At 39.1% G+C, this 21399-nt stretch overlaps 1 protein-coding gene across 2 annotated transcripts in view; it reads left to right on the plus strand.

Moving 5' to 3' along the window:
* Positions 1-15065: 15065 nt before the first annotated feature.
* The window catches only part of ABCB4 (ATP binding cassette subfamily B member 4), an 85450-nt gene continuing 79116 nt past the window's right edge, over positions 15066-21399 (plus strand). For both annotated transcript variants that reach the window (XM_054559565.2, XM_063726091.1), the window contains exons 1-3: positions 15066-17073; positions 17219-17304; positions 20035-20089. In XM_054559565.2, the coding sequence (XP_054415540.1) occupies positions 17225-17304; positions 20035-20089 (135 nt within the window). In that variant the 5' untranslated portion in view covers positions 15066-17073; positions 17219-17224. The remainder of the gene's footprint in view (positions 17074-17218; positions 17305-20034; positions 20090-21399) is intronic.

Below are 21399 nucleotides of genomic sequence, written 5' to 3' on the forward strand. Positions count from 1 at the left end.
TATAATATAATGTAACATCATATAATTAATGCAATTAATGTAGTTAGTATATAAATTACGGCTACACAAATGAAGAACACATCCTCTCATTTTTTAACATTGCCTATTGTCCTGCTATGGCGAGGTCTATAATTATTGGCATCTGATTTCATGTTTTATTGTGGAGTAAGCATGAGGCCGGGCTGAGACAATGTCCACCCACCTTCATGTCTTATCTAGAAAAATACACAGATTTGTGTAAGTAGCTGAAATAGGATGTTACTGAGAGGGTAAGAGAGTGAGAAGGAGGAAAATGAGCAGATGACTTAGAGAAATCTTGTTATCTAATACTTTGCAGCCCTTCTTCTATTGATGAACAAATGCAAAGATTGGCTAATTTGATTTTAGAATATTCATCCTTTGCCTCTGTACCCTATTAGAGAAACGTGGATTTAAAAAATTAGGCAGCAACTTCTGGGAAAATGGAGTAGACATACTTTTTCCTATTTGTCCTACTAAGTACAATTAAAAACACTGAACATTATTAAAAAAACAAACATAAGACAATGGAAATGTGGAGAGAATAAGACAGACTAGCTAAGGATCCTGGGATCTGAGGCATGACACATGGTGGTAAGTTTCTGGTTTGTTTGTTTGCCTCCTATATCTCAGATTTGGAGCAAAAGAAGGCAAAAATCCAAAAATGCCTATGTACACAGACAAAAAAGTCCTGCCCTTCCTAGTAAAAGGACCCAGAAAGGGACAGCCTAGCAAGAGAGAACACGTTGAAACAGCAGTCACTCTACTCTAGCCAAACATTGTAGAAAAAACCGTGACACCACCCAGACCCACTCCAGCAAAAGCAAAGTAGGGAGACTTGACTTCCTCCCTTGCCAGGCATGTCAACCTCACTCTCTGTCTACCCCCACCCCAGGGTAGTGTCAGACAAGGCCAAGTAGAGAGCAGATGTTTCATTCCCACCTTGTAGTAATGAGGCACCCCACCCACTTCCCTCTGGGGTAATGGAAGAGGAAGTCTAGTGGAGACTTAGAACTTACCACACTACCTAATGGTAACAGGATCATCTCCCCAACACCATAGAGGCCACGTGGGGGGAATAACAGTGCATTTCTACTCCTTCCAGCCAGAAAGACATCAGTAGAGGGCCAGTGGGGAATCAGAACTGTCACTTCTGCCCAGCAATAACAAGGATCACCCCCCTTAACCCCAAGTGTCAATGGAGATCATGCGAGAAACCTGAACTCCTACCCCGACCTGCAGAAACGAGGCAGTACACTTCTTTCACTGCTGAAGCAGTGTAAAAAAAATCCATTTTGATTTATCTGTGGTGTTCATTTTTTTATTTTTTAATTTTGTGTGTACACAGTGGAGGTATAAATGTATTATTTTTTGATACAGACATGCAATATGTAATAATCACATCAGGGTGAATGGGGAATCCATTCCCTCAAGCATTTATCTTTTGTGTTACAATAAAATTATACTCTTTTTTTATTTTAAAATGTACAATTAAATTACTTTGACTATAATCACCCTATTGTGCCATCAAATACTAGGTTTTATTTATTCTTTCTAACTCTCTTTATATATCCATTAACTGCCCCAATTTCCCATAATACTGTCTTCCACTACCCTTCATAGCCTCTGGTAGTCATCCTTCTACTTCCTACCTCCATGAGTTCAATTGTTTCATTTTTTAGCTTCCTCAAATATGTGAGAACATGTGAAGTTTGTCTTTCTGTGTCTGGCTTATTTCATTCAACATAACAACCTCTAGTTCCATCCATGTTGTTACAAATGACAGAATCTTATTTTTTATGATTGAATAGTACTCCATTTTGTATATGTACCACAATTTCTTTATCCATTCATCTGCTGATGGACACTTAGGTTGCTGCCAAATCTTCACTATTGTGAATTGTGCTGCAGTAAACTTGAAAGTGCAAATATCTCTTTGATATGCTGATTTCCTTTCTTTTGGGTATATTCCTAGGAGTGGGGTTGCTGGATCATATATTAGTTCTAATTTTAGTTTTCAAAAACACCTCCATACTGTTTTCCATAGTAGCTGTACTAATTCCCACCAACAGTATACAAGAGTTCCCTTTTCTCCACATCCTCACCAGCATTCATTATTACCTGTCATCTGGATAAAAGTCATTTTAACTGGGGTAAGATGATATCACATTGTAGTTTTGATTTGCTTTTCTCTGATGATCAATGAGCCTCATATGTCTCTTTGCCATTTGTGTGCCTTCTTTTGAGAAATGTCTATTCAGATCTTTTGCCCATTTTTAAATCGGATTATGAGTTTATTTCCTATAGGTTTGTTTGAACTTCTTATATATTCTGGTTATTAATCCCTTGTCACATGGATAGTTTGCAGATATTTTCTACCATTCTGTGGGTGTCTCATCACTTTTTAGATTGTTTCCTATGCTCTGGAGAAGCTTTTTGACTTGATGTGATCCCATTTATACATCTTTGCTTTGGTTGACTGTGCTTATGGAATATTGCTAAAAAAAAATCTTTGCCCAGTCCAGTGTCCTGGACAGTTTCCCCAATGCTTTCTTTTAGTAGTTTCTTAGTTTCATTCCTTAGGTTTAAATCTTTAGTCCACTTTGATTTGATTTTTGCATAAGGTGAGAGATAGAGGCCTTTATTCATTCTTCTGCATATGGATATCCAGTTTTCCCAGGCCATTTATTGAAAAGACTGTCCTTTCTCCAGTGTATATTCTTGGCATCTTTGCTGAAAATGAGTTCCCTGTAGATGTATGGATTTATTTTCGGGTTCTCTATTCTGTTCCAGTGCTGTATGTGGCCAGTTTTTATGACAGTACCATGTTGCTTTGGTTACTTTAGCTCTGTAGTATAACTTGAAGTCAGGTAACGTGATTCCTCCAGTTTTGTTCTTTTTGCTCAGGATAGCTTTGGCTATTCTGGGTCTTGTGTTTCCATATGAATTTTAGGATTTTTTTTCTGTGAAGAATTTCACTGGTGTTTTGATAGAGATTGCATTAAATCTGTAGATCACTTTAGGCAGTATGGACATTTTAATAATATTGATTCTTCCAATCCATAAACATGGGGTATCTTTTCATTTTTTGGTGTCGTTTTCAATTTCTTGCATTGATGATTTATAACACTTATTTTAGAGATCTTTCAGTTCTTAAGTTACTTTTCAGGTGTTTGATTTTATTTGTAGCTATCGTAAATGGGATTGCTTTCTTCATTTCTTTTTCAGATTGTTTGCAGTTGGCATATAGAAATGTTACTGATTTTTGTATGTTGATTTTGTATGCTGCAACTTTACTGAATTTGTTTATCAGTTTGAATAGTTTTTTGATGGACCCTTTAGGTTTTCCCAAATATAAAATCATACCATCTGCAAACAAGGATAATTTGACTTCTTCCTTTCCAACTTGGATGTCCTTTCTTTTCCTTGTCTGATTGCTCTAGCTAGGACTTCCAGTACTATGTTGAATAACGGTGGTGAAAGTGGGCATCCTTGTCTTGTTCCACATCTTAGAGGAAAGATTTTCAGTTTTTCCATTCAGTATGATACTAGCCATGCATCTATCACATATGGCTTTTGTGTGTGTGTTGAGGCATGTTTCTTCTATACCCAGTGTTTTGATGGTTTTTGTCATGAACGGATGTTGAAATTTGTCAAATGCTTTTTCTGTATCAATCAAAATGATCATATAGCTTTTCTTCATTCTGTTGATATGATGTATCACATTGATTGATTTGTGTATGTTGAACCATCTTTCTTCCCTGGGAAAAATACCACTTGGTCATGATGAATGATCTTTTTAATGTGTTGTTAAAATAAGTTTGCTAGTATTTTGTTGAGGATTTTTTTCATCAATACTCATCAGTGATATTGGCCTGTAGTTTTTATTTTTATGTGTCTTTGGTTTTGGTAGCAGGATAATACTGGCCTTGTAGAATGAGTTTGGGAGTATTCCCTCCTCCTTATTTTTCAGGATAGTTTAAATAGAATTGGTATTAGTTATTCTTTAAATGCTTGGCAGAATTTAGCAGTGAAGCCATTGGGTCCCAAGATTTTCTTTGCTGAGAGACTTTTTATTACGGCTTTGATCTCGTTACTTATTATTGGTCTGTTCAGGTTTTGGATTTCTTTATGGTTCAGTCTTGGTAGGTTCTGTCTAGGAACTTATCTATTTTTTTTTTTTTTTAGATTTTCCAATTTATTGGCATGTAGTTGCTCCTAGTAGCCAGTAATGATCCTTTGAATTTCTATGGTATAGTTGTAATAGTGCCCTTTTCATCTCTGATTTTGTTTGCTTGGATCTTCTTTTTTCTTAGTCTGGCTAAATGTTTGTCAATTTTGTTTATCTTTTCAAAAAACTAATTTTTGTGTTTCATTGATCTTTTTTCATTGTTTTCTTCATCTCTGTTTCATTTATTTTTGCTCTCATCTTTATTATCTCTTTTCTTCTACTAATTTTTGGTTTGGTGTGCTCTTGTTTGTCTAGTTCTTTAAGATGCACCATTAGGTTACTTATTTGAAGTTTTTCCTTTTTTTGATATGGGTACTTACAGCTTCAAACTTCCCTCTTAGTACTACTTTTGCTGTATCCCATAGGTTTTGGTATGTTGTGTTTCCATTTTCATTTGTTTAATACATTTTTCAATTTTCTTCTTAATTTCTTCATTGATCCATTAGTCTTTCAAGAGCATATTGTTTAATTTCTATGCGTTTGCACTGTTTCCAAAATTCCCGTTGTTATTGATTTCTAGTTTTATTCCATCGTGGTCAGAGAATATGCTTCATATTATTTCAATGTTTTTGAATGTTTTAAGACTTATTTTGTGATCTAACATATGGTCTATCCTTGAATGATCCATGTGCTGAGAAGAAGAATGTGTATTCTGCACCTGTCGGATGAAATGTTCTGTAACTATCTATTAGGTCCATTTGCTCTATAGTGCAGATTAAGTCCAATGTTTCTTTGTTAATTTTCTGTCTGAAAGTTCTGTTCAATGCTGAAAGTGGGGAGTTGAAGTCTTCAAGTATTATTGTATTAGGATCTATCTCTCTCTTCAGTTCTAAAGATATGTGCTTTATATATCTGGATGCTCCAGTGTTGGGTGAATATATATTTAAAATTGTTATGTCCTCTTGCTGAATCAACCCCTTTATCATTATATAGTAACCTTGTTTCTTCTTATAGTTTTCGTCTTGAAATCTATTTTGTCTGATACATGTATAGCTACTCCTCCTCTTTTTTTTCCCCATTGGCATGGAATATCTTTTTCCATCCCTTAATTTTCAGTCTATGTGTATCTTTATGGATTAAGTGTGTTTCTTGTGGGCAACAGATCATTCGATCTTGTTTTGTGTTGTTTTGTTTTGTTTTAATCCATTCAGTGACTCTATGACTTTTGATTAGAGAGTTTAGGCCATTTATATTCAATGTTATTATTGACAAGTAAGGACTTACTCCTGCCGTTTTATTATTTGTTTTCTGGTTGTTTTGTGACCTTCTCTTTTTTCTTTCCTGTCTTCCTTTTAGTGAAGGTAGTTTCTCTGAAGGTATGTTTTAATTTCTTGCTTTATATCTTTTGTGTACCTGTTGTAGGTTTGTTGATTTGAGGTTACTCTGGGGCTTGTAAATACTATCTTATAACTGGTTATTTTAAGCTGATAACAACTTAACACTGTTTGCATCAACAAGCAAGCAAAAAGAAAACTGAAAAAACCTTTACATGTTAAACTTATTCTCTGCTTTTTAATTTTTTGTTGTTTCTATTTATATGTTATTGTACTCTCTATGTCTTGAAAAAAAATTGGTTCATCTTTTAGTCTTTCTACTTAAGATAAGAGTAGTCTACACACCACAGTTACATTGTTAAAATAGTCTGTGTTCTATGTGCTTACTATTACCGTGAGTTTTGTAGCTTCAGATGCTTATTGCTCATTAACATCCCTTTCTTTCTGATTGTAGTACTCCCTTCAGCATTTCTTGTGGGACAGATCAGTGTTGATGAAATCCCTCTTATGATTCCTTTGAATAACCTTTCTACCCCATCACTCTCTCTACCTCCTTTTTAAGGCCAATAACTCTTAGATTTGCCCTTTTGATGCTATTTTCTAGATCTTATAGTTGTGGTTCATTTTTTTAAATTCTTTTTGTGTGTGTAGTTTTGTGTATTCACTGTGTATTTTCAAATAACTCACTAATTCTTTCTTCTGCTTGATCAATTCTGCCATTAAAAGACCTCGATGCATTTTCAGTATGTCAATTGCATTTTTCAACTCCAGAATTTCTGCTTGACTCTTTTAAATTATTTCAATTTCTTTGTTAACTTTATCTGATAGAAATCTGAATTCCTTCTCTGTGTTATCTTGAATTTCTTTGAGTTTTCTCAAAATAGCTATTTTATTTATTTATTTTTTACTTTAAGTTCTGGGAGATAAGTACAGAATGTATAGGTTTGTTACACAGGTGTACGTATGCCATGGTGGTTTGCTGCACCTATCAATCCATCATTCTAGGTTTTAAGCCCTGCATGCATTAGCTATTTGTCCTAATACACTCCCTCTCCTCGCCCCCCCCAATTGACTCCAGTGTGTGTTGTTCCCCTTCCTGTGTCCATGTGTTCTCATTGTTCAACTCTGACTTATGAGTGAGAATATGCAGTGTTTAGTTTTCTGTTCCTATGTTAGTTTGCTGAGAATGATGGCTTCCAGCTTCATCCATGTCCCTGCAAAGGATGTGATCTCATTCCTTTTTATGGTTGCATAGTATTTCATGGTGCATATGTTCCACATTTTCTTTATCCAGTCTATTATTGATGGGCATTTGGGTTGGTTCCATGTCTTTGCTATTGTAAATAGTGCTGCAATAAACATACGTGTGCATGTGTCTTTATAGTAGAATGATTTATATTCCTTTGGGTGTATACCTAGTAATGGGATTGCTGGGTCAAATGGTATTTCTGCTTCTAGATCCTTGAGGAATCACCACACTGTCTTCCACAATGATTGAACTAATTTACATTCTCACCAACAGTGTAAAAGTGTTCCTATTTCTCCACAGCCTCACTAGCATCTATTGTCTCTTGACTTTTTAATGATCACTATTCAGACTGGCATGAGATGGTATCTCATTGTGGTTTTGATTTGCATTTCTCTAATGATCAGTGATGTTGAGCTTCTTTTTATATGTTTGTTGGCTGCATAAATGTCTTCTTTGGTGAAGTGTCTGCTCATATCCTTTGCCAAATTTTTTATGGGGTTATTTGTTTTTTCTTGTAAATTTGTTTAAGTTCCTTGTAGATTCTGGATATTTGACCTTTATCAGATTCTATAGGTTGCCTGTTAACTCTGATGATAGTTTCTTTTGCTGTGCAGAGCTCTTTAGTTTAATTAGATCCCATTTGTCAGTTTTGGCTTTTGTTGCAATTCCTTTTGGCATTTTCATCATGAAGTCTTTGCCCATGCCTATGTCCTGAATGGTATTGCCTAGGTTTTCTTCTAGTGTTTTATGGTTTTGGGTTTTAAGTCTTTAATCCATCTTGAGTTATCTTTTGTATAAGTTGTAAGGAAGGAGTCCACTTTCAGTTTTCTGCATACAGCTAGCCAGTTTTCCCAGCACCATTTATTAAATAGGAGATCCTTTCCCACATTGCTTGTTTTTGTCAGGTTTGTCAAAGATCAGATGGTTGTAGATGTGCGATATTATTTCTGAGGTCTCTGTTCTGTTTCATTGGTCTATATGTCAAAACAGCTATTTTGAATTCTCTGTCTGACAGGTCACATATCTCTTTCTTCAGTATTGTTCCCTGGTGACTTATTTAGTTCATTTGGTGAGGTCATGTTTTCCTGGATGGTATTGATACTTGTAGGTATCTGTCAGTATATGGGCATTGAAGTGTTAGGTATTTATTTTGGTCTTTGAAGGCTGAGCTTGTTTGTACCCATCTTTCTTGAGAAGGCTTTTCTAGGTGTTTGAAAGTACCTGGGTATTTTGATTTAAGCTGTATCTGCATTAGGGAGCATCCTAAGCCCAGTAACACTGTGGTTCTTACAGACTTATAGAGGTACTGCCTTGATGGTCTTGGATAAGATCCAGAAAAATTCTTACCAGGCAGAGACTCTTGTTCTCTTTTTTTACTTTCTCCCAAACAAACAAATTCTCTCTCTGTTTTTCTGTGCTGGACATCCTGGAGCTTGGGGTGGGATGACACAAGTACCTCTGTGGCTACCACCACTAGGGCTGCACTAGGACAGACCTGAAATCAGCAAAGTACTATGTCTTGCTCAAGGCCTGATGTAACCACTATCTGGCTACCAATGTTTGCTCAAGACCCTGGGGCTCCATAATCAGCTGGTAGTAAATCCAGCCAGGTTTGTGTCTTTCCCTTCAGGGTGGTGAGTTCCCCCAGGCCCTGGGTAGGTTGAGAGGTACAGTCTGAGAGCCAGAGACTGAAGTCAGAATCCTTAGAAATCTACTTGGTGTGCAGCTTAGTTGGCACTCAAACCATGAGATACATTCTTCCCTCCCCTTTCCACAGGCAGGAGAGCCCCACCCCTGGCCTTCACCACCACAGGCCCAGGGGAGTACTTCCAGGCTACTGCCACGGTTCACTTAAGGCCCAAAGGCTTTTGAATCAGCTTGTGGTGAATGCTGCCCGGCCTGGAACTCATTCTTTAGGGCAGTGGGCACTCTCTGCTCATGGTGGGTCCAGAAATGCCATAAAAGAGCCAAGGCCTGGATTCCAAGAGCCTGCTTGGTGCTTTGACCTCTGTGGCTGAATTGGTACCTAAGGTGCAATACAAAGTCTCCTTTACTTTTCCACCTGCTTTTCTCAAGCAAAGAGTCTCTCACCACAGCCACCATAGCTGGTAATGTGCTGGATCTTACCTAAAGCCAGCACATCTCAGAGTCCTACCCAAGGTCCATGTCCATGGTGTACTATCTGGGCATCACTGATGGTTATTCAGGGCCCAAAGGTCAGCAAGTAATGAGTCCTGCTAGGACTGGTTCCTTCCCTTCAAAGCAGTAGGTTCCCCTCTTGTCCAGAGTATGTCTAGAAATGTCCAGGAGCCAGGGCCTGGGATGAGAGTCTCATGACTCTGACCAGTCCCCTATCCTACTGTGGCTAAGCTGGTAACCAAGATGCAAAATAAAGTCCTCTTTACTCTTCCCTCCCCTCTCCTCAAGCAGAAGGAAGGAATCTCTTTTGGAGCCATGAGCTATGCTGCCTGGGGTTGGGGGAAGGATGGTGCAAGCCATTTCCTTAGCTGCCCCAGCTGGTGTCTCTATAGGTCATGTGCCTCTCCAAGTCCACTGGCTCTGAGCCCAGCTTAGCACTAGAAATCACCTAGGAGTTGCAGTCCTTGTGGCCTACACTGACTTTCAAGTTTATTTAGAGCCCCAAGGCATTTTAGCCCACAGTGATGAGGCTTGATGGAACTCAACTTCCAACAGCTGGGATGGGTGATTCCCTTCTGGCTAGGACTGATCTAAGTGATCCCTCTGTGGGCAGGTGTCAACTGAGTTCAGCCCAGCTTTGCTTTCTGCTGTGACAGGGAAGCACTGAGTTCAATGCAAAGTCTCACAATCTCTGCGCTCTCCCTCTCCGAAACACACAGGATTTCTCTCCACACAATGTGGCCACTGCTGGGAGGATGAAGGGTGGCATCGGCAATTCAAGACTGTCTTTCCTACCCTCTTCAATGCCTCTTTCAGTGATATGAAGTTAAAACTAGGTACTATGAGTGCTCACCTCATTTTTGGCTTTTAGAAAGGTGCTTTTTGTGTATAGATAGTTATTTAAATTTAGTGTTCTTGCAGAGGTGGACAATCAGTAGATCCTTCTATTCAGCCATCTTGCTCTGCCCTTCTTCTCTACCTGTGGTAGTCTTGACTATATCTATTTGTGTAGATTTTTTAGTGGTCCTCTGAGTATTGCATTATATATAAATAACTTATCATACTTTACTGTTTTCATCATTTTACCTGTTTAAGTGAAGTGTAGAAATCTTATCTCCCTTATATCCCTTTACTCTCTCTCATTCACTTATAATTGTCTTATGTATTTCCCTTACTTATATTTAGAACCACATCAGACAGTGATATAATTTTTGCTTCACCCATAAAAAATAATTTAGAAAACTCAATAAAAAGAGGAAAGTTTCTTGTATTTACCAATGTTTTTCTTGACCATGTTCTTTCTTCTAGATATTCTAAGTTTCTCCTGTTTATAATTTTCTATTTAGAGAACTTCCTTTAGTCATTCTTTTATTTTGAAAAGCGTTAGCTTTAGAATAACTTTAAGAGTTAGTAAATGTCAATAACCTGAAGCCTAGTGACCCTACTCTTGCTTATCCATTTCATCATTGGCCTTGGCACCTTGCAGCCCTCGCTGTCCACCCAGTGGTTCTCATTACTCTCACAGAACACAAGAATTTCATTAGGCAATGTGACCTTGGAACTCTCAATGTGACCTTGGAACTCTCAATGTGCCCATTAATCCACGTTGCCAGAAATGATATAACATAGTGATTAATAGCAAATTCTTCTAACTGCTTCTTGTCATGGTACCTTTGCAAGTCCACCCTAGTTTATGAAGGTATAAGGAAGAGTTTAGTGGAAAACAGAGAGAGAAAGAGCTGAATCAGTATTACCCTTGCCTTCAACATCTTCATGAGTGCCTTTGGGTGTGCTGGGCCGAATTAGATGAATTTTATAATGAACAAAAGAAGAATGAAACCAAAAGGAAATAATATTTTTAGGAGAAAGGTCAAAGGCAAAGCAAAAAATTTCTGAGTCAAGCAATGAGAAGGTTTCTTTAAAAAAGAAAAAAAACTTTGGGAGAAGTATAAGATGTAACGGGTTGAAGGAAGTAAAGGCAGGAAAAATTAAGATCTATAAACTCTGAGAAGGTAGTTTGAGCAGAAGTAAAAAACATTAGTGACAGAAAGTTTGGAAATGATTCAAGAGTAGTTAAGTGTGGCCAAGTGCAAACACAATAGTCAAATTTTCACTAACTTCAGACATGAAAATTTGGAGAATTGTTAGATAGCCACGAATACAATATAGTGGGGGAAAAGACCACAGAGCATATTTGTCAAGATATAAGTCAACAAGACAGAGAATAGAGTCCATCATAGCATGCTCTTTAGGAAAAACTGTTGCTAATTAATTTATATTTGAATATAATTTGAAAATACTTTGGTAGATGGAATTTGTTATTCTCTGTTGACTCTTACTTATAGGAAATTCTTTTTTTACAAACCCTTTTATGCTATAGTTCAAAAATATTGATCTATTCAATACACATTTATTGAGCCCACTGGTGCTGTGGGGACTAGAAATACAACAGGTAAGGCTTCTGCCTAACAATAGTCTTCCATGGGGATACAGAATGAGAAGCTGCAGTCACATGGCCAGAGTTGGAAGCCTAATTCCATTGTTTACTAGCTGTGTAAAATTCACTTTTATATCCCCACCTCTAAACTGAGAATAATAGTTCCTCATTTGTTTACCTTGAACATGCTCCTTGTTTTGAGAATCAAATGACATGATATACATGTGTGATAGGCTCTGTAAATTCATAAAATACTGTATAATCTGAGTAATTTTTGGATTAGCCTGGTTTAAATCCTTCTTTATATCCCTAAAACTTTTTATCCTAAAACCTTAGCCCAGGTCCTTGCACATAGTAAGTGTGGGCAGCAATTATTGGATATTCCAGTGAATGAAATGAAAACATTAATATTTTTACTTTCACGGCTCTTATGTGCTACTAAGATGACAAGAGACAATAAGCATAATAAATTCTTTAATTATATAGTATACTAGAAGGTGATAAATGCTGTGGAGAAGAAAATCAAAGTAGGATAAGAGGAACTGAGAGTTCTGAGGGTACAAGATCCAACTCCTAATTGAGAAGAGATTTTTAGGAGGTGAGAGTTGTCTCCATGTGAGTATTTTGGGGAGGATAATTTTGGACAGGGGGAACAACTAGTACAAACACCCTGAGGTGGAGTGCTGCCTCTCTTGTTTGAGTAATATCCACGAGGCCAGTGTGGCTGGAGTGGAGTTAGGCAAAGACAAAAGAAATAAAAATGAGATCAGAGAGGTCATGGAGAGAGCACAGCGTTGTAGGCCATGACTGGGTGAACTGGGGGCCACCACAGAAATGTGAAGAGAAGAGTGACGTGATGTGACTCACATTTCAAAAGAGTCATCCAGGCCGTGCTTTTGACAATGGACAAGGGCAGAAGAGGAGGAAAGGACAGAGGCAGAGAGACAGTTAACAAGCTATTATAGAAAATCAGGTGAGAGATGATAGTGCCTTGCATGATGGTGGTAGAGCTGGAGGTGCAAGGCAAAGGTCAGATTCTGGATATATTTTGAAAGTAAAGGCAACAGGATTTCCTGACAGACTGATTATGGTGTGTCGAAGAAAGAGAGGAATGCAGGATGATTCCAATGTTTTTTTGACAACTGTAAGTCTGGAGCTGCCAACTGGATGCAGAAGTTCACTGGAGGGCCCAGCCTGGGGAAAGGATCAGGAGTAGGTTGGGCATGTTAAGTTTGAGATGTCTATTAAACATCCAGATAGGAATGTCAAAGATGCACTTGTGGGAATGCAAGAGGGAATTTTAGGCTAGAAACAAAAAGTTAGAAGTTATTAGATACAGATGGTGTTTAAAGCTGTGTGACTGACTGACATGAAAGAGGTGGTGAGAATAGACAGAGAAGTCCAAGGAATGAGCCTTGGACCACTCCAGTGTTAGGTAAGAAGTTGAAAAAAAAAAAGAGAGCGAGAAGGCATCAAAGGAGACTGAGGAAGAGTGATCAGGAAAGCATAGGAAAATCCAAGAAACATATGGTGTCCTGGAATCTATGTGAAAAAGGTATATTCAGAAAGACAGAGTGATAAATCTGTCAAATTCTTGAATTTGTCAGGTAAGATAAGAACAGAGAATTGATCTTTGGACTTAGCAAAGCAGAGGTTATCAGTGACTTATAAAAGTAGTTTCGGTAGTGTGAAAAGATCAAACTTCTGTTTAGAATGGGTTTCAGAGAGAACAGAACAGGAACTGAAGAAAGTAATAAACTTTGTCAAGTAGTTTAGCTGCAAAGGAAAAGAGGGAAATGTGATGGTAGCTGGCAGGGGAAGTGTGGTCAAGAGAGGTTTTTTGTTTTTCAAGATGGAAGAAATGCTCACAGGAGGGATCCAGCAGGGATGGGGAAATTGATGATATAGGACAGAAAGGGAAGAATGGCTCCTTGTGAAAGTGAGAGGGGATGGGGTCTACAGGATGAACGTGCAAACAAAGACTGGCTGCAAAGAGGGGCATGAATAGTTCATTTACAGAAACAGCAAAGGCAGAATGTTGGTACAGATGCTGGTAAGTGGAAAAATATCATGGGAGGTTATGGAGTTCCATTCTAAACACTTCAATTTCATCAGTGAAATAAGCACAGTAATTTAGCAGAATGTGAAGATGAAAAAGAACAGAATTTGAGAAAACAGAAGATATGAAATAATTATTAGAAAAGCAGGTGAGTGAATGAACTAAGAAAACACCTTATGACTATTGGGCAGTAAACGTTGGGATACATAGTGAATTTTAAAAAATCTTTGCCCTCATAAGCCTTGCATCCCACAGAGTGGGCAATAAATAATAAACGTAATAAGTACGTTATGTATATAGTATAGGGCCATTTAAGTTCATGGTGAGGCGAGTCAGATGACTTTGTATTTTTCTTCAGACATGTTCTGCTGCATGGTGTAGGTTCACAGTAGCTCAGTAACATGAATTATCCAGGATTGTGGTTTTACTAAACAAGTCTGATAAAGAGAGAGGGCTAGAGGGTTATGGGTGTTTTCAGGATGAGTTAAGAGAGAAGACATGAAGGAGGTGAGGAACAGTAAAAAGCTGGTAAGATCAGTGGACTGAAGGATGCATTAAAGAATGACTGTGTTTAACTCTCTGATACATCTGACATATGTTCTCCATCTCCACTTCCCTGCTAGTCATAGTGGTTAAGAATACTCCCTGGATTCAAATTCTAGTTCCATCAATTACAAGATCTTGATTTTGTTTTACTTTGTCTATCTCATTCCAAAACACATGTCCCTAATTACCATAGTTTGATAATGAGTTTTGATATTTATTTAGTAAGGCAAACCCATAAATAACTGATAATTTTTCAAGATAAAAGTGAAATAAATTTTCAGGAAAAAAAAGCTGAGAAAATTTGTCACAAACTAAAGAAAACAAGAAAGAGACAGTGGACGAAAGAGTGCTCATTAGGTGAAAGGAAAATAATCCAAGAGGGTAGCTTTGAGATGTAGGAAGAAACAAAAAGCAAGAAAATGATAAATGTCTTGATAAATCTAAATAAGTATCAACTCATAAAGAAATAATATTCCCAGAAGAGTCATGAATATACAGAGAAAATTAAAGTACATGACAATGGCAATGTAAAAGTTAGGGGTGAATAAAAACGAGACTTAAGAGTTCTAAAATCCTTGCATTGTCCTGGAAGAGGAAAAAGTACAACGATTAGTCAAAGATACATGCCATAATCCCTAGAAAGGAGACAATTATTAAATACAAAATAAAAGAATACATCTTATACAAAGGAAATCTAAATGATACTATTAAACAGATCTAAAATAAGGCAAAAGTGAGGATAAAAAACAGAGATGGAACTAATGGGGCAAATAGAAAAAGTAAGATAGCGTGGTAGGGCATTAATTCCAGTCTTACATCAATGCATAAGTATCTCAATATTCTACTGTAAAGGGAAAGTTTTCTTACAGCCTGAGTGTAATGGAGAAATCCAGTTTATCATAGTGCTTTAAATATTGCAAGTCTTCAACTTCTAGTTGATGAATAAATGATAAAATTATCAGTGATACTGCATTGTTATCAAATAAATATAAAAGGAGCTCCTGGAATTGGCTCTAATACAGGTAAAGAAGTAAACACAGGCATATAGGCATGGCTTCTTGCAGGGACAACTTTGTGAATAGGCTCAGACAGACAGACAGGCAAATACACCTCATTGCCTCATACATGTTTTTATTTGCTTTAGTTTTTGTTCTGAACCTTCCTACTCCTTCAAGTATGTGCATTTACTTTCTCAAATTCTCTTTTATTAGAGACTGAAGAAACTGTCATCTCCTTATGTGCTAATGAGTTTAATAATGTCCTCCAGTCACCACAAGCCTTCTTTCAAACTACACAATTCCAACTGCTTCAGTCTCAGAGTATCTTGAAATAATGATCTGACCTCCTGTTAGACTCACTAAGGGAAGGAATTTGGGTTGATTTAAGAAAAGAATCCTCATGGTCATGGTAGACTGATATGGAGAGAAAACATTTTGAGGAAAAATACTCAACTAAATTCATTTCTACCCAGCATGCAGTTTCAAGTCAAGTTCCACCTTAGCTCCAGGTGGCAGGCAGAGCAGGATGCAGAGGCACAGCACAAGTGAGGGGTGAGTGCTGGAGCGGCTGGCTCCTGTTCCGGTCTTTCTTCCTTGGCCTTGCCTGAACTTTTACTATAATAATAGTCACCATTTATTAGGTGCCTCCTATGTGCAGGACACTTTGCACACAGTATCCCTAATCCTATTAACACCCTTATTTTATAGATTCAATGACTGAGTCAAGAATTACATAACCTGGCCAGACAGCTAGTACATGGGAAAGGTGAGATTCACACCAGGGTCCACCCAGCATCTCTGCTTATACCATGCTCTGCTTTAAGTTTCTCTGAGAACTCAGACAAGCCTTGGGCTAACAATTGTGTTAACAGGACATAGCAGGAGCAAGGACCCACTGGTCATCCTGCTACCTGATCAGAAGGAAGGAAAGTTGTATTTGTTGATCACCTACCATGTTTTAGGCATAGTACCAGGTGCTTTTACCTAGTACTTAATTCACTTATCCTCAACTCATTTATTCCTCGCAATAACCTGATAAAGGAGATGTTTTTATCCTCATTTTACATATAAGGAAACAGGCCTAGAGAAATGAGCACGGTGTCCAAAGTCACATAGTTAATAGGATGTGAAGCTCTGAGTTTGAAAGTCTCTGGTTTCAAAGCCATGAAACTTATGGCTCCCCGTTTTAGACACTTCCTTTTGGGAAGAGTGTGGAGGAATTAATCAGAAAGGAGAAGAAAGTCATACTCAAATAGGTGGTAGGAGTAGAGACAATTCAATACAGACGGAAGTCTTAGATGACAGCAGTGAGCCAGGGCACTGGACTGGGACTCAGGAGGCTTCCCCTAGACTCTGGTTCCACCGATGCAGCATCAGGCAGGACTTCACCTCTCTGGGCATCTGTTTCTTCATATGTTAAACATACGGGGTTTTAATTAGGTGATCTCTGAAGACCCCTCTAGCCCTAAAGCTCTGTGTCTCTAAGTGCTAAGAGGGCACCAACAGCGTTCCTCCTCCCCAAGGAGCATAATGTGATGGTTCCGGCCGGCCCTGGCTGACTCTCGCCGTCCCTGGAGATAATTGGGTTCAGTGCCACCTGGACCAGAACTGGGGATGCGGAAGCAAGAGGCAAGTCTATTGCTCTCTCTCGGTCCTGGGCCGCCCTATGATTGTTGGGCGTCCGGAAACTGTCTCCCCTATGGGTTTAAAAACAAAACTGAGCGCCCAGGGGGTGTGACAGTCATCCGCAGGGGCTTGGGTGGCCCATCAGGCGAGGCTTTCTCGGCATCCGAGGCTCCAGGCTGATCTCGGTCTTATCCTGCGGCCGGGCTGGTGCTGGCGGGTCGCCAGGGTGGGCGGCGGCCCGAGCCCGGCGACCCGGCGGCGAGAGCGGCAGGCTGGGCCCTTGGCCCGCGCCTGGCCTGGGGAGAGAGCTGGGCGGGCGGCGGGAGCTCCTCCTGCGGGCCGCGGCTCTCGCCCTGGCTGCAACGGGAGGCGTTTCCGGGGCCGGACGCGCGTGGGGGGCGGGGGCGGGGGCGAGGCCGCGGCGAGTAAAGTCCGGGGCCTTTTGCTGCAGCGCCCGCGCGCCCAGAGGCCCTGCCAGACACGCGCGAGGTCCGAGGTGAGAGAGGCCCCGGCGCGCCTGGTCTCGAAGGGAGACCCGGGACGTGGGGCGCGGGGCGGGAGTGGCGGGACCTCCACCCAGTGCCCCCGGGCCCCGCGCCGGAGAGGGTACGCTTGGTTCTGAGGCTGTGGTTTCTCCTCAGGCTGAGATGGATCTTGAGGCGGCAAAGAACGGAACAGCCCGGCGCCCCAGGAGCGCGGAGGGCGACTTTGAACTGGGCATCAGCAGGTACATCCCCAGCAGCCACTGGCTTTTCCGTTACACGCCAATCAGCAGGACCAAGATCACCCTTGGAAAGAAGTTGTAAAAATCGGTTGATGCCTTTGAAGACCTTTGTTTTGGAGGCTTCTTTGAAGGGTCTTGCATCCGGTTCTGACCTTGGAGCAAACGTGTTATGTGACCTCAAAGAATGTCACTGAGGCTCCTTTTGGAACAGATTCAGGAAGAAAAGGCTGTCTTGAAAAGTGCTCCCTTCCCTTTGTGCAGGGGGGATTCAATGAATATCTGCATTGTATAACATTCCTTGTATTACGTAACTCTTGAAACTTTTACAAATGACTTTCATATACATCATCTGATTGTTCAGACTTAAAGGGTGTCAGACATCTGCTATTGATGGCTGTGCTTTTTGAACAAGGGCAGTGAAGCAAAAACTCCCTCACCTCCTGCCCATCCCCTGTTATGTCTCTTCCTCCTTGTCTTACCCCTCCCCCTCCTCTCATCGCCAGGCTTGTTTGTATTTCTTCTTTCTGGGAGGATAGGTGGGGAGGGGGAACTTCTGTACATCCGAATCAGTTTTGTTCAAGTGCTAGAGGGAAACAGTGCTTCCTTTGCCTTCGCGTCTTTCTCGGTTCCCCTGGCCCTTGTTAAACTCACTTCACAGGCTTTATGAGCGGGGCAGAAGCTCCCACTCAATGGCATGTGTCTTTGTTTCCTCTTTCACTGTGGGAATAGTGAATCATTTTCGCCTTTAGCCTGAAATAGTTTATGAGGCTATTACGGTCTCTGAGTTCATGCCAGGCTACCCAGAAAAAATTGACCTGTGTCAAGTGATCACCCAGAGGGACAAATTTATCAGTTTCTGTAGTTTGTCCTCAAGCTGCTAGGGGCTTGATTAGCTAACTGAAAACATGCCTATCTGATGCTTAAACTGAAGCATTATTTTAGCCTGTTAACGTGTTTGTGCAGTAACCTTGCTGTATTTCTTCTAAGTACCATTGTATTTTTTCATAGAAAATTTAGTTTTGCCATATAGAATTGAAAAAGTGATAGATGGTGTTACTTCCAATGGAAGTACTTATACCCGCAATAGAAAAATATGGTTTTCATCAGCTGGCTGTTTAGGCAGGGATTGACTGTGAGTCTATTAATAGATGGCATTTTCATGAAGAAGTCTATTTATGTATTGCACTGGCTTAACATTTGATGCGTGTACAAAGGAGCTATTCCTACAAAAGGTGTAGTAACACTTCAGAACCCAGGAAAGTCCTCAGAGGGGAAGCCCACAGCTTCTGCTGGAAAGAAGAAAGCAGCTCAAAAGAGAAATACAGAAAGTTAACAATAAGTTAAGATCACAAGATTATGAAATCAAATGTAGTGAAATTAATTTTTATAAAAGCAGACCAAAGATAATATATTTAAAGGAAGTTAAGCCTGCTTCAATCAAGTTAGTTGTATTCTTGTTCTAATTATGTTGCTATTGCCCATGGCACATTCTTTTGAACATATTTAGTGGCAGATGTTGGTCCAGTGATTTTAGTCAATACTTTACATAATTTGGAATCATCTTATGTGTAAAACTTTATCATTTACCTGGATAAATGCATCATATATATGTAAAAATCATCATATATATGAAAATCATCATACACACACACACACACACACACACACACACACACTCCCTCATGGAGTTTATATTATTGTATGGAGGACAGAAATAAATAATGCACATACTAAATAAGTAAACCACAGCCAATGTTAGAAGGTAATTAATGCCATGGAAAAAAACATTAATCCAGGTTAAGGGGATCAGGAGTACAAAAGGGGAGTACTTCGCAATTTTAAGTAGGGTAGTTAGGGTAGATCTTATTTTAAAGGTAATATTTGAGCAAAGACTTGAAAGAAATGGGAGGAGAGAGCTGTGTGGAAATCTAAGGGGAGAGCATTCCTGGAAAAGGTAACTGGCAACACAAAGACCCTGAGTCGGGTACATGTTTGGTGAGTTCATGGAACAGCAGAGGGTCCAGGCTGGTTGGCACAGAGTAAACAGGTTTGGGAGTAGAGATGTGGTGAGAGAGGAAATAAGCAAACAGATCGTGTAGGACCTCAGAGGTTAATGCAAGGATTTTGGCTTTTATTGTAAGAAAAAGGAAAGCCATTGTAGGTTTTTGAGCAAAGAAGTAGTGTGTGGCTTGCGTTTTGAAATGATTACTCTGACTGCTAGTTGAAGATAGACTGAAGCAGCATAGGTGGAAGTGGAGAGACTAGGCACGAGGCTGTCCTACTGGGGACAGCAATGAAAGTGGTGATAAGTGGTTAAATTCTAGATGTACTTTGAATGTATCACCAACAAGATTCCCTGACACCACTCTCCACAATCCTTCAGAAGAATGGACATTCCTAATTTTAAATCATGATTTTGCTTTTTAATTTTAGAAAACAAATACCTTAATTGACTTAGCAGACACTGTTAACATACTTATCTTTCCTGTGTATGTGAGCTCTGTAAGGCAGGCGACCATTTCTTATGTATCCATATATCCTTGTAGTACCTTCGACAGTTACTTTTGTGCTTGCTATGTTTGTTGAACTGAGTAATTTTGACATTTTGTGAACATCACTCTTATATTTGAAAATATTATAATAGTTGAATATTGTAGCTAAACATATTTATGTTCAATTGATTGTAAAACATTTTGTAACAGTTTTAAATTGAAGCAATTCTATTTTTTACAGCAAAGAAAACAGGAAAAAAACGAAGAAAGTGAAAATGATTGGAGTATTAACATTGGTAAGCTGTGAAATGTTAAATGTGAATAATCCTATCTTTTATTCAAATTTGAGGTATTGAATCAATTACCTTTAAAGCAAGTACTTTAAGATTGTCTAGCTAGGCGAGTTGACTCGCACTTGTAATCCCAGCACTTTGGGAGGCTGAGGTGGGAGGGTTGCTTGAGCACAAGAGTTTGAGACCAGCCTGGACAACATAGTGAGATCTCATCTCTACAAAATAATAAAAATAAAAATCTTTAAAAAATAGCCATATGTCATGGCATGAGCCTGTAGTCCCAGCTACTTGGGAGGCTGAGGCAAGAGGATCTTGGGCTGCAGTGAGCTATGATCACACCACTGCACTCCAGCCTGGGTGGCAGAGCGAGACCCTGTCTCAAAAACAACAACAACAAAAAACTGTCTTCAGGCAGCAATAAATTGTCCTTGCTGCACCTGTGCTGTCTAAGTTTGGCTTATTATAGTCAATGACCCACATTCTCAAGATGGATGATTTTTTAAAAAGTAGAGACAGGCTGGCGATGACACAGGGCAGAGCTAACTGGTGTGCAAGGAAAGTGAAAATGGGAACTGTGTTAGTAGCACAGTGCAAACTCAACAATTTCAGGATAATGCATTTCTGCATTTGCTTCACAAACCCCCACCCCAAATTTAGCTTAAAATAAGCTTGCATTTCAAGAAAGTAATTGTTAAGTACATAAATTTTAATTTAAGGAATCTACATTCACATTTGGCTTCCAAAAAACTGGGTAAATAGGGGGTAACTATTAGGGATTCCGATTATGCTTAAAACAGTTTTTGGTGCTTTTCTGTTGGTACAAGACAAGATAATATTTTTGGAAGAAGTCTCCTAACCTGGTTTTCATTTGAAATATGTCTTACAGAGGCAGCTCAAGAAAGCATTTGCCCATTTTTGGTAAATATGATGTGTTTCAAACTGTGACAGCCATTATTTGATAGCAAAGAAGTTAGAATTAAGTGTCATGTCAGCTGAAATCCAACTTAGTAATTAAATGGATAAAAAGACACCAAAACATCCACACTCTTAAACACTGCTGCATACTTCTCATGTAACCACAAAGCCCCTATTCATTGTCTTCTCTCCTCTTTTTTTATTTGTTTAAAAAGGCTCAGTAAGGGCAATTTAAAAAAAAAATTAGTACTTTGGAGAATAGTTTATCAAATGAAAGCTGGTTTTATTTATTTATTTTTTTTAGAAGTGTGGTTTTTTTTCTTTCTGTTTTAAATTTTTTAAATTATACTTTAAGTTCTAGGGTACATGTGCACAACGTGCAGGTTTGTTACATATGT

The sequence above is a fragment of the Pongo abelii genome, chromosome 6 (assembly GCF_028885655.2).
Source record: "Pongo abelii isolate AG06213 chromosome 6, NHGRI_mPonAbe1-v2.0_pri, whole genome shotgun sequence".
Taxonomy (NCBI): Eukaryota; Metazoa; Chordata; class Mammalia; order Primates; family Hominidae; genus Pongo; species Pongo abelii.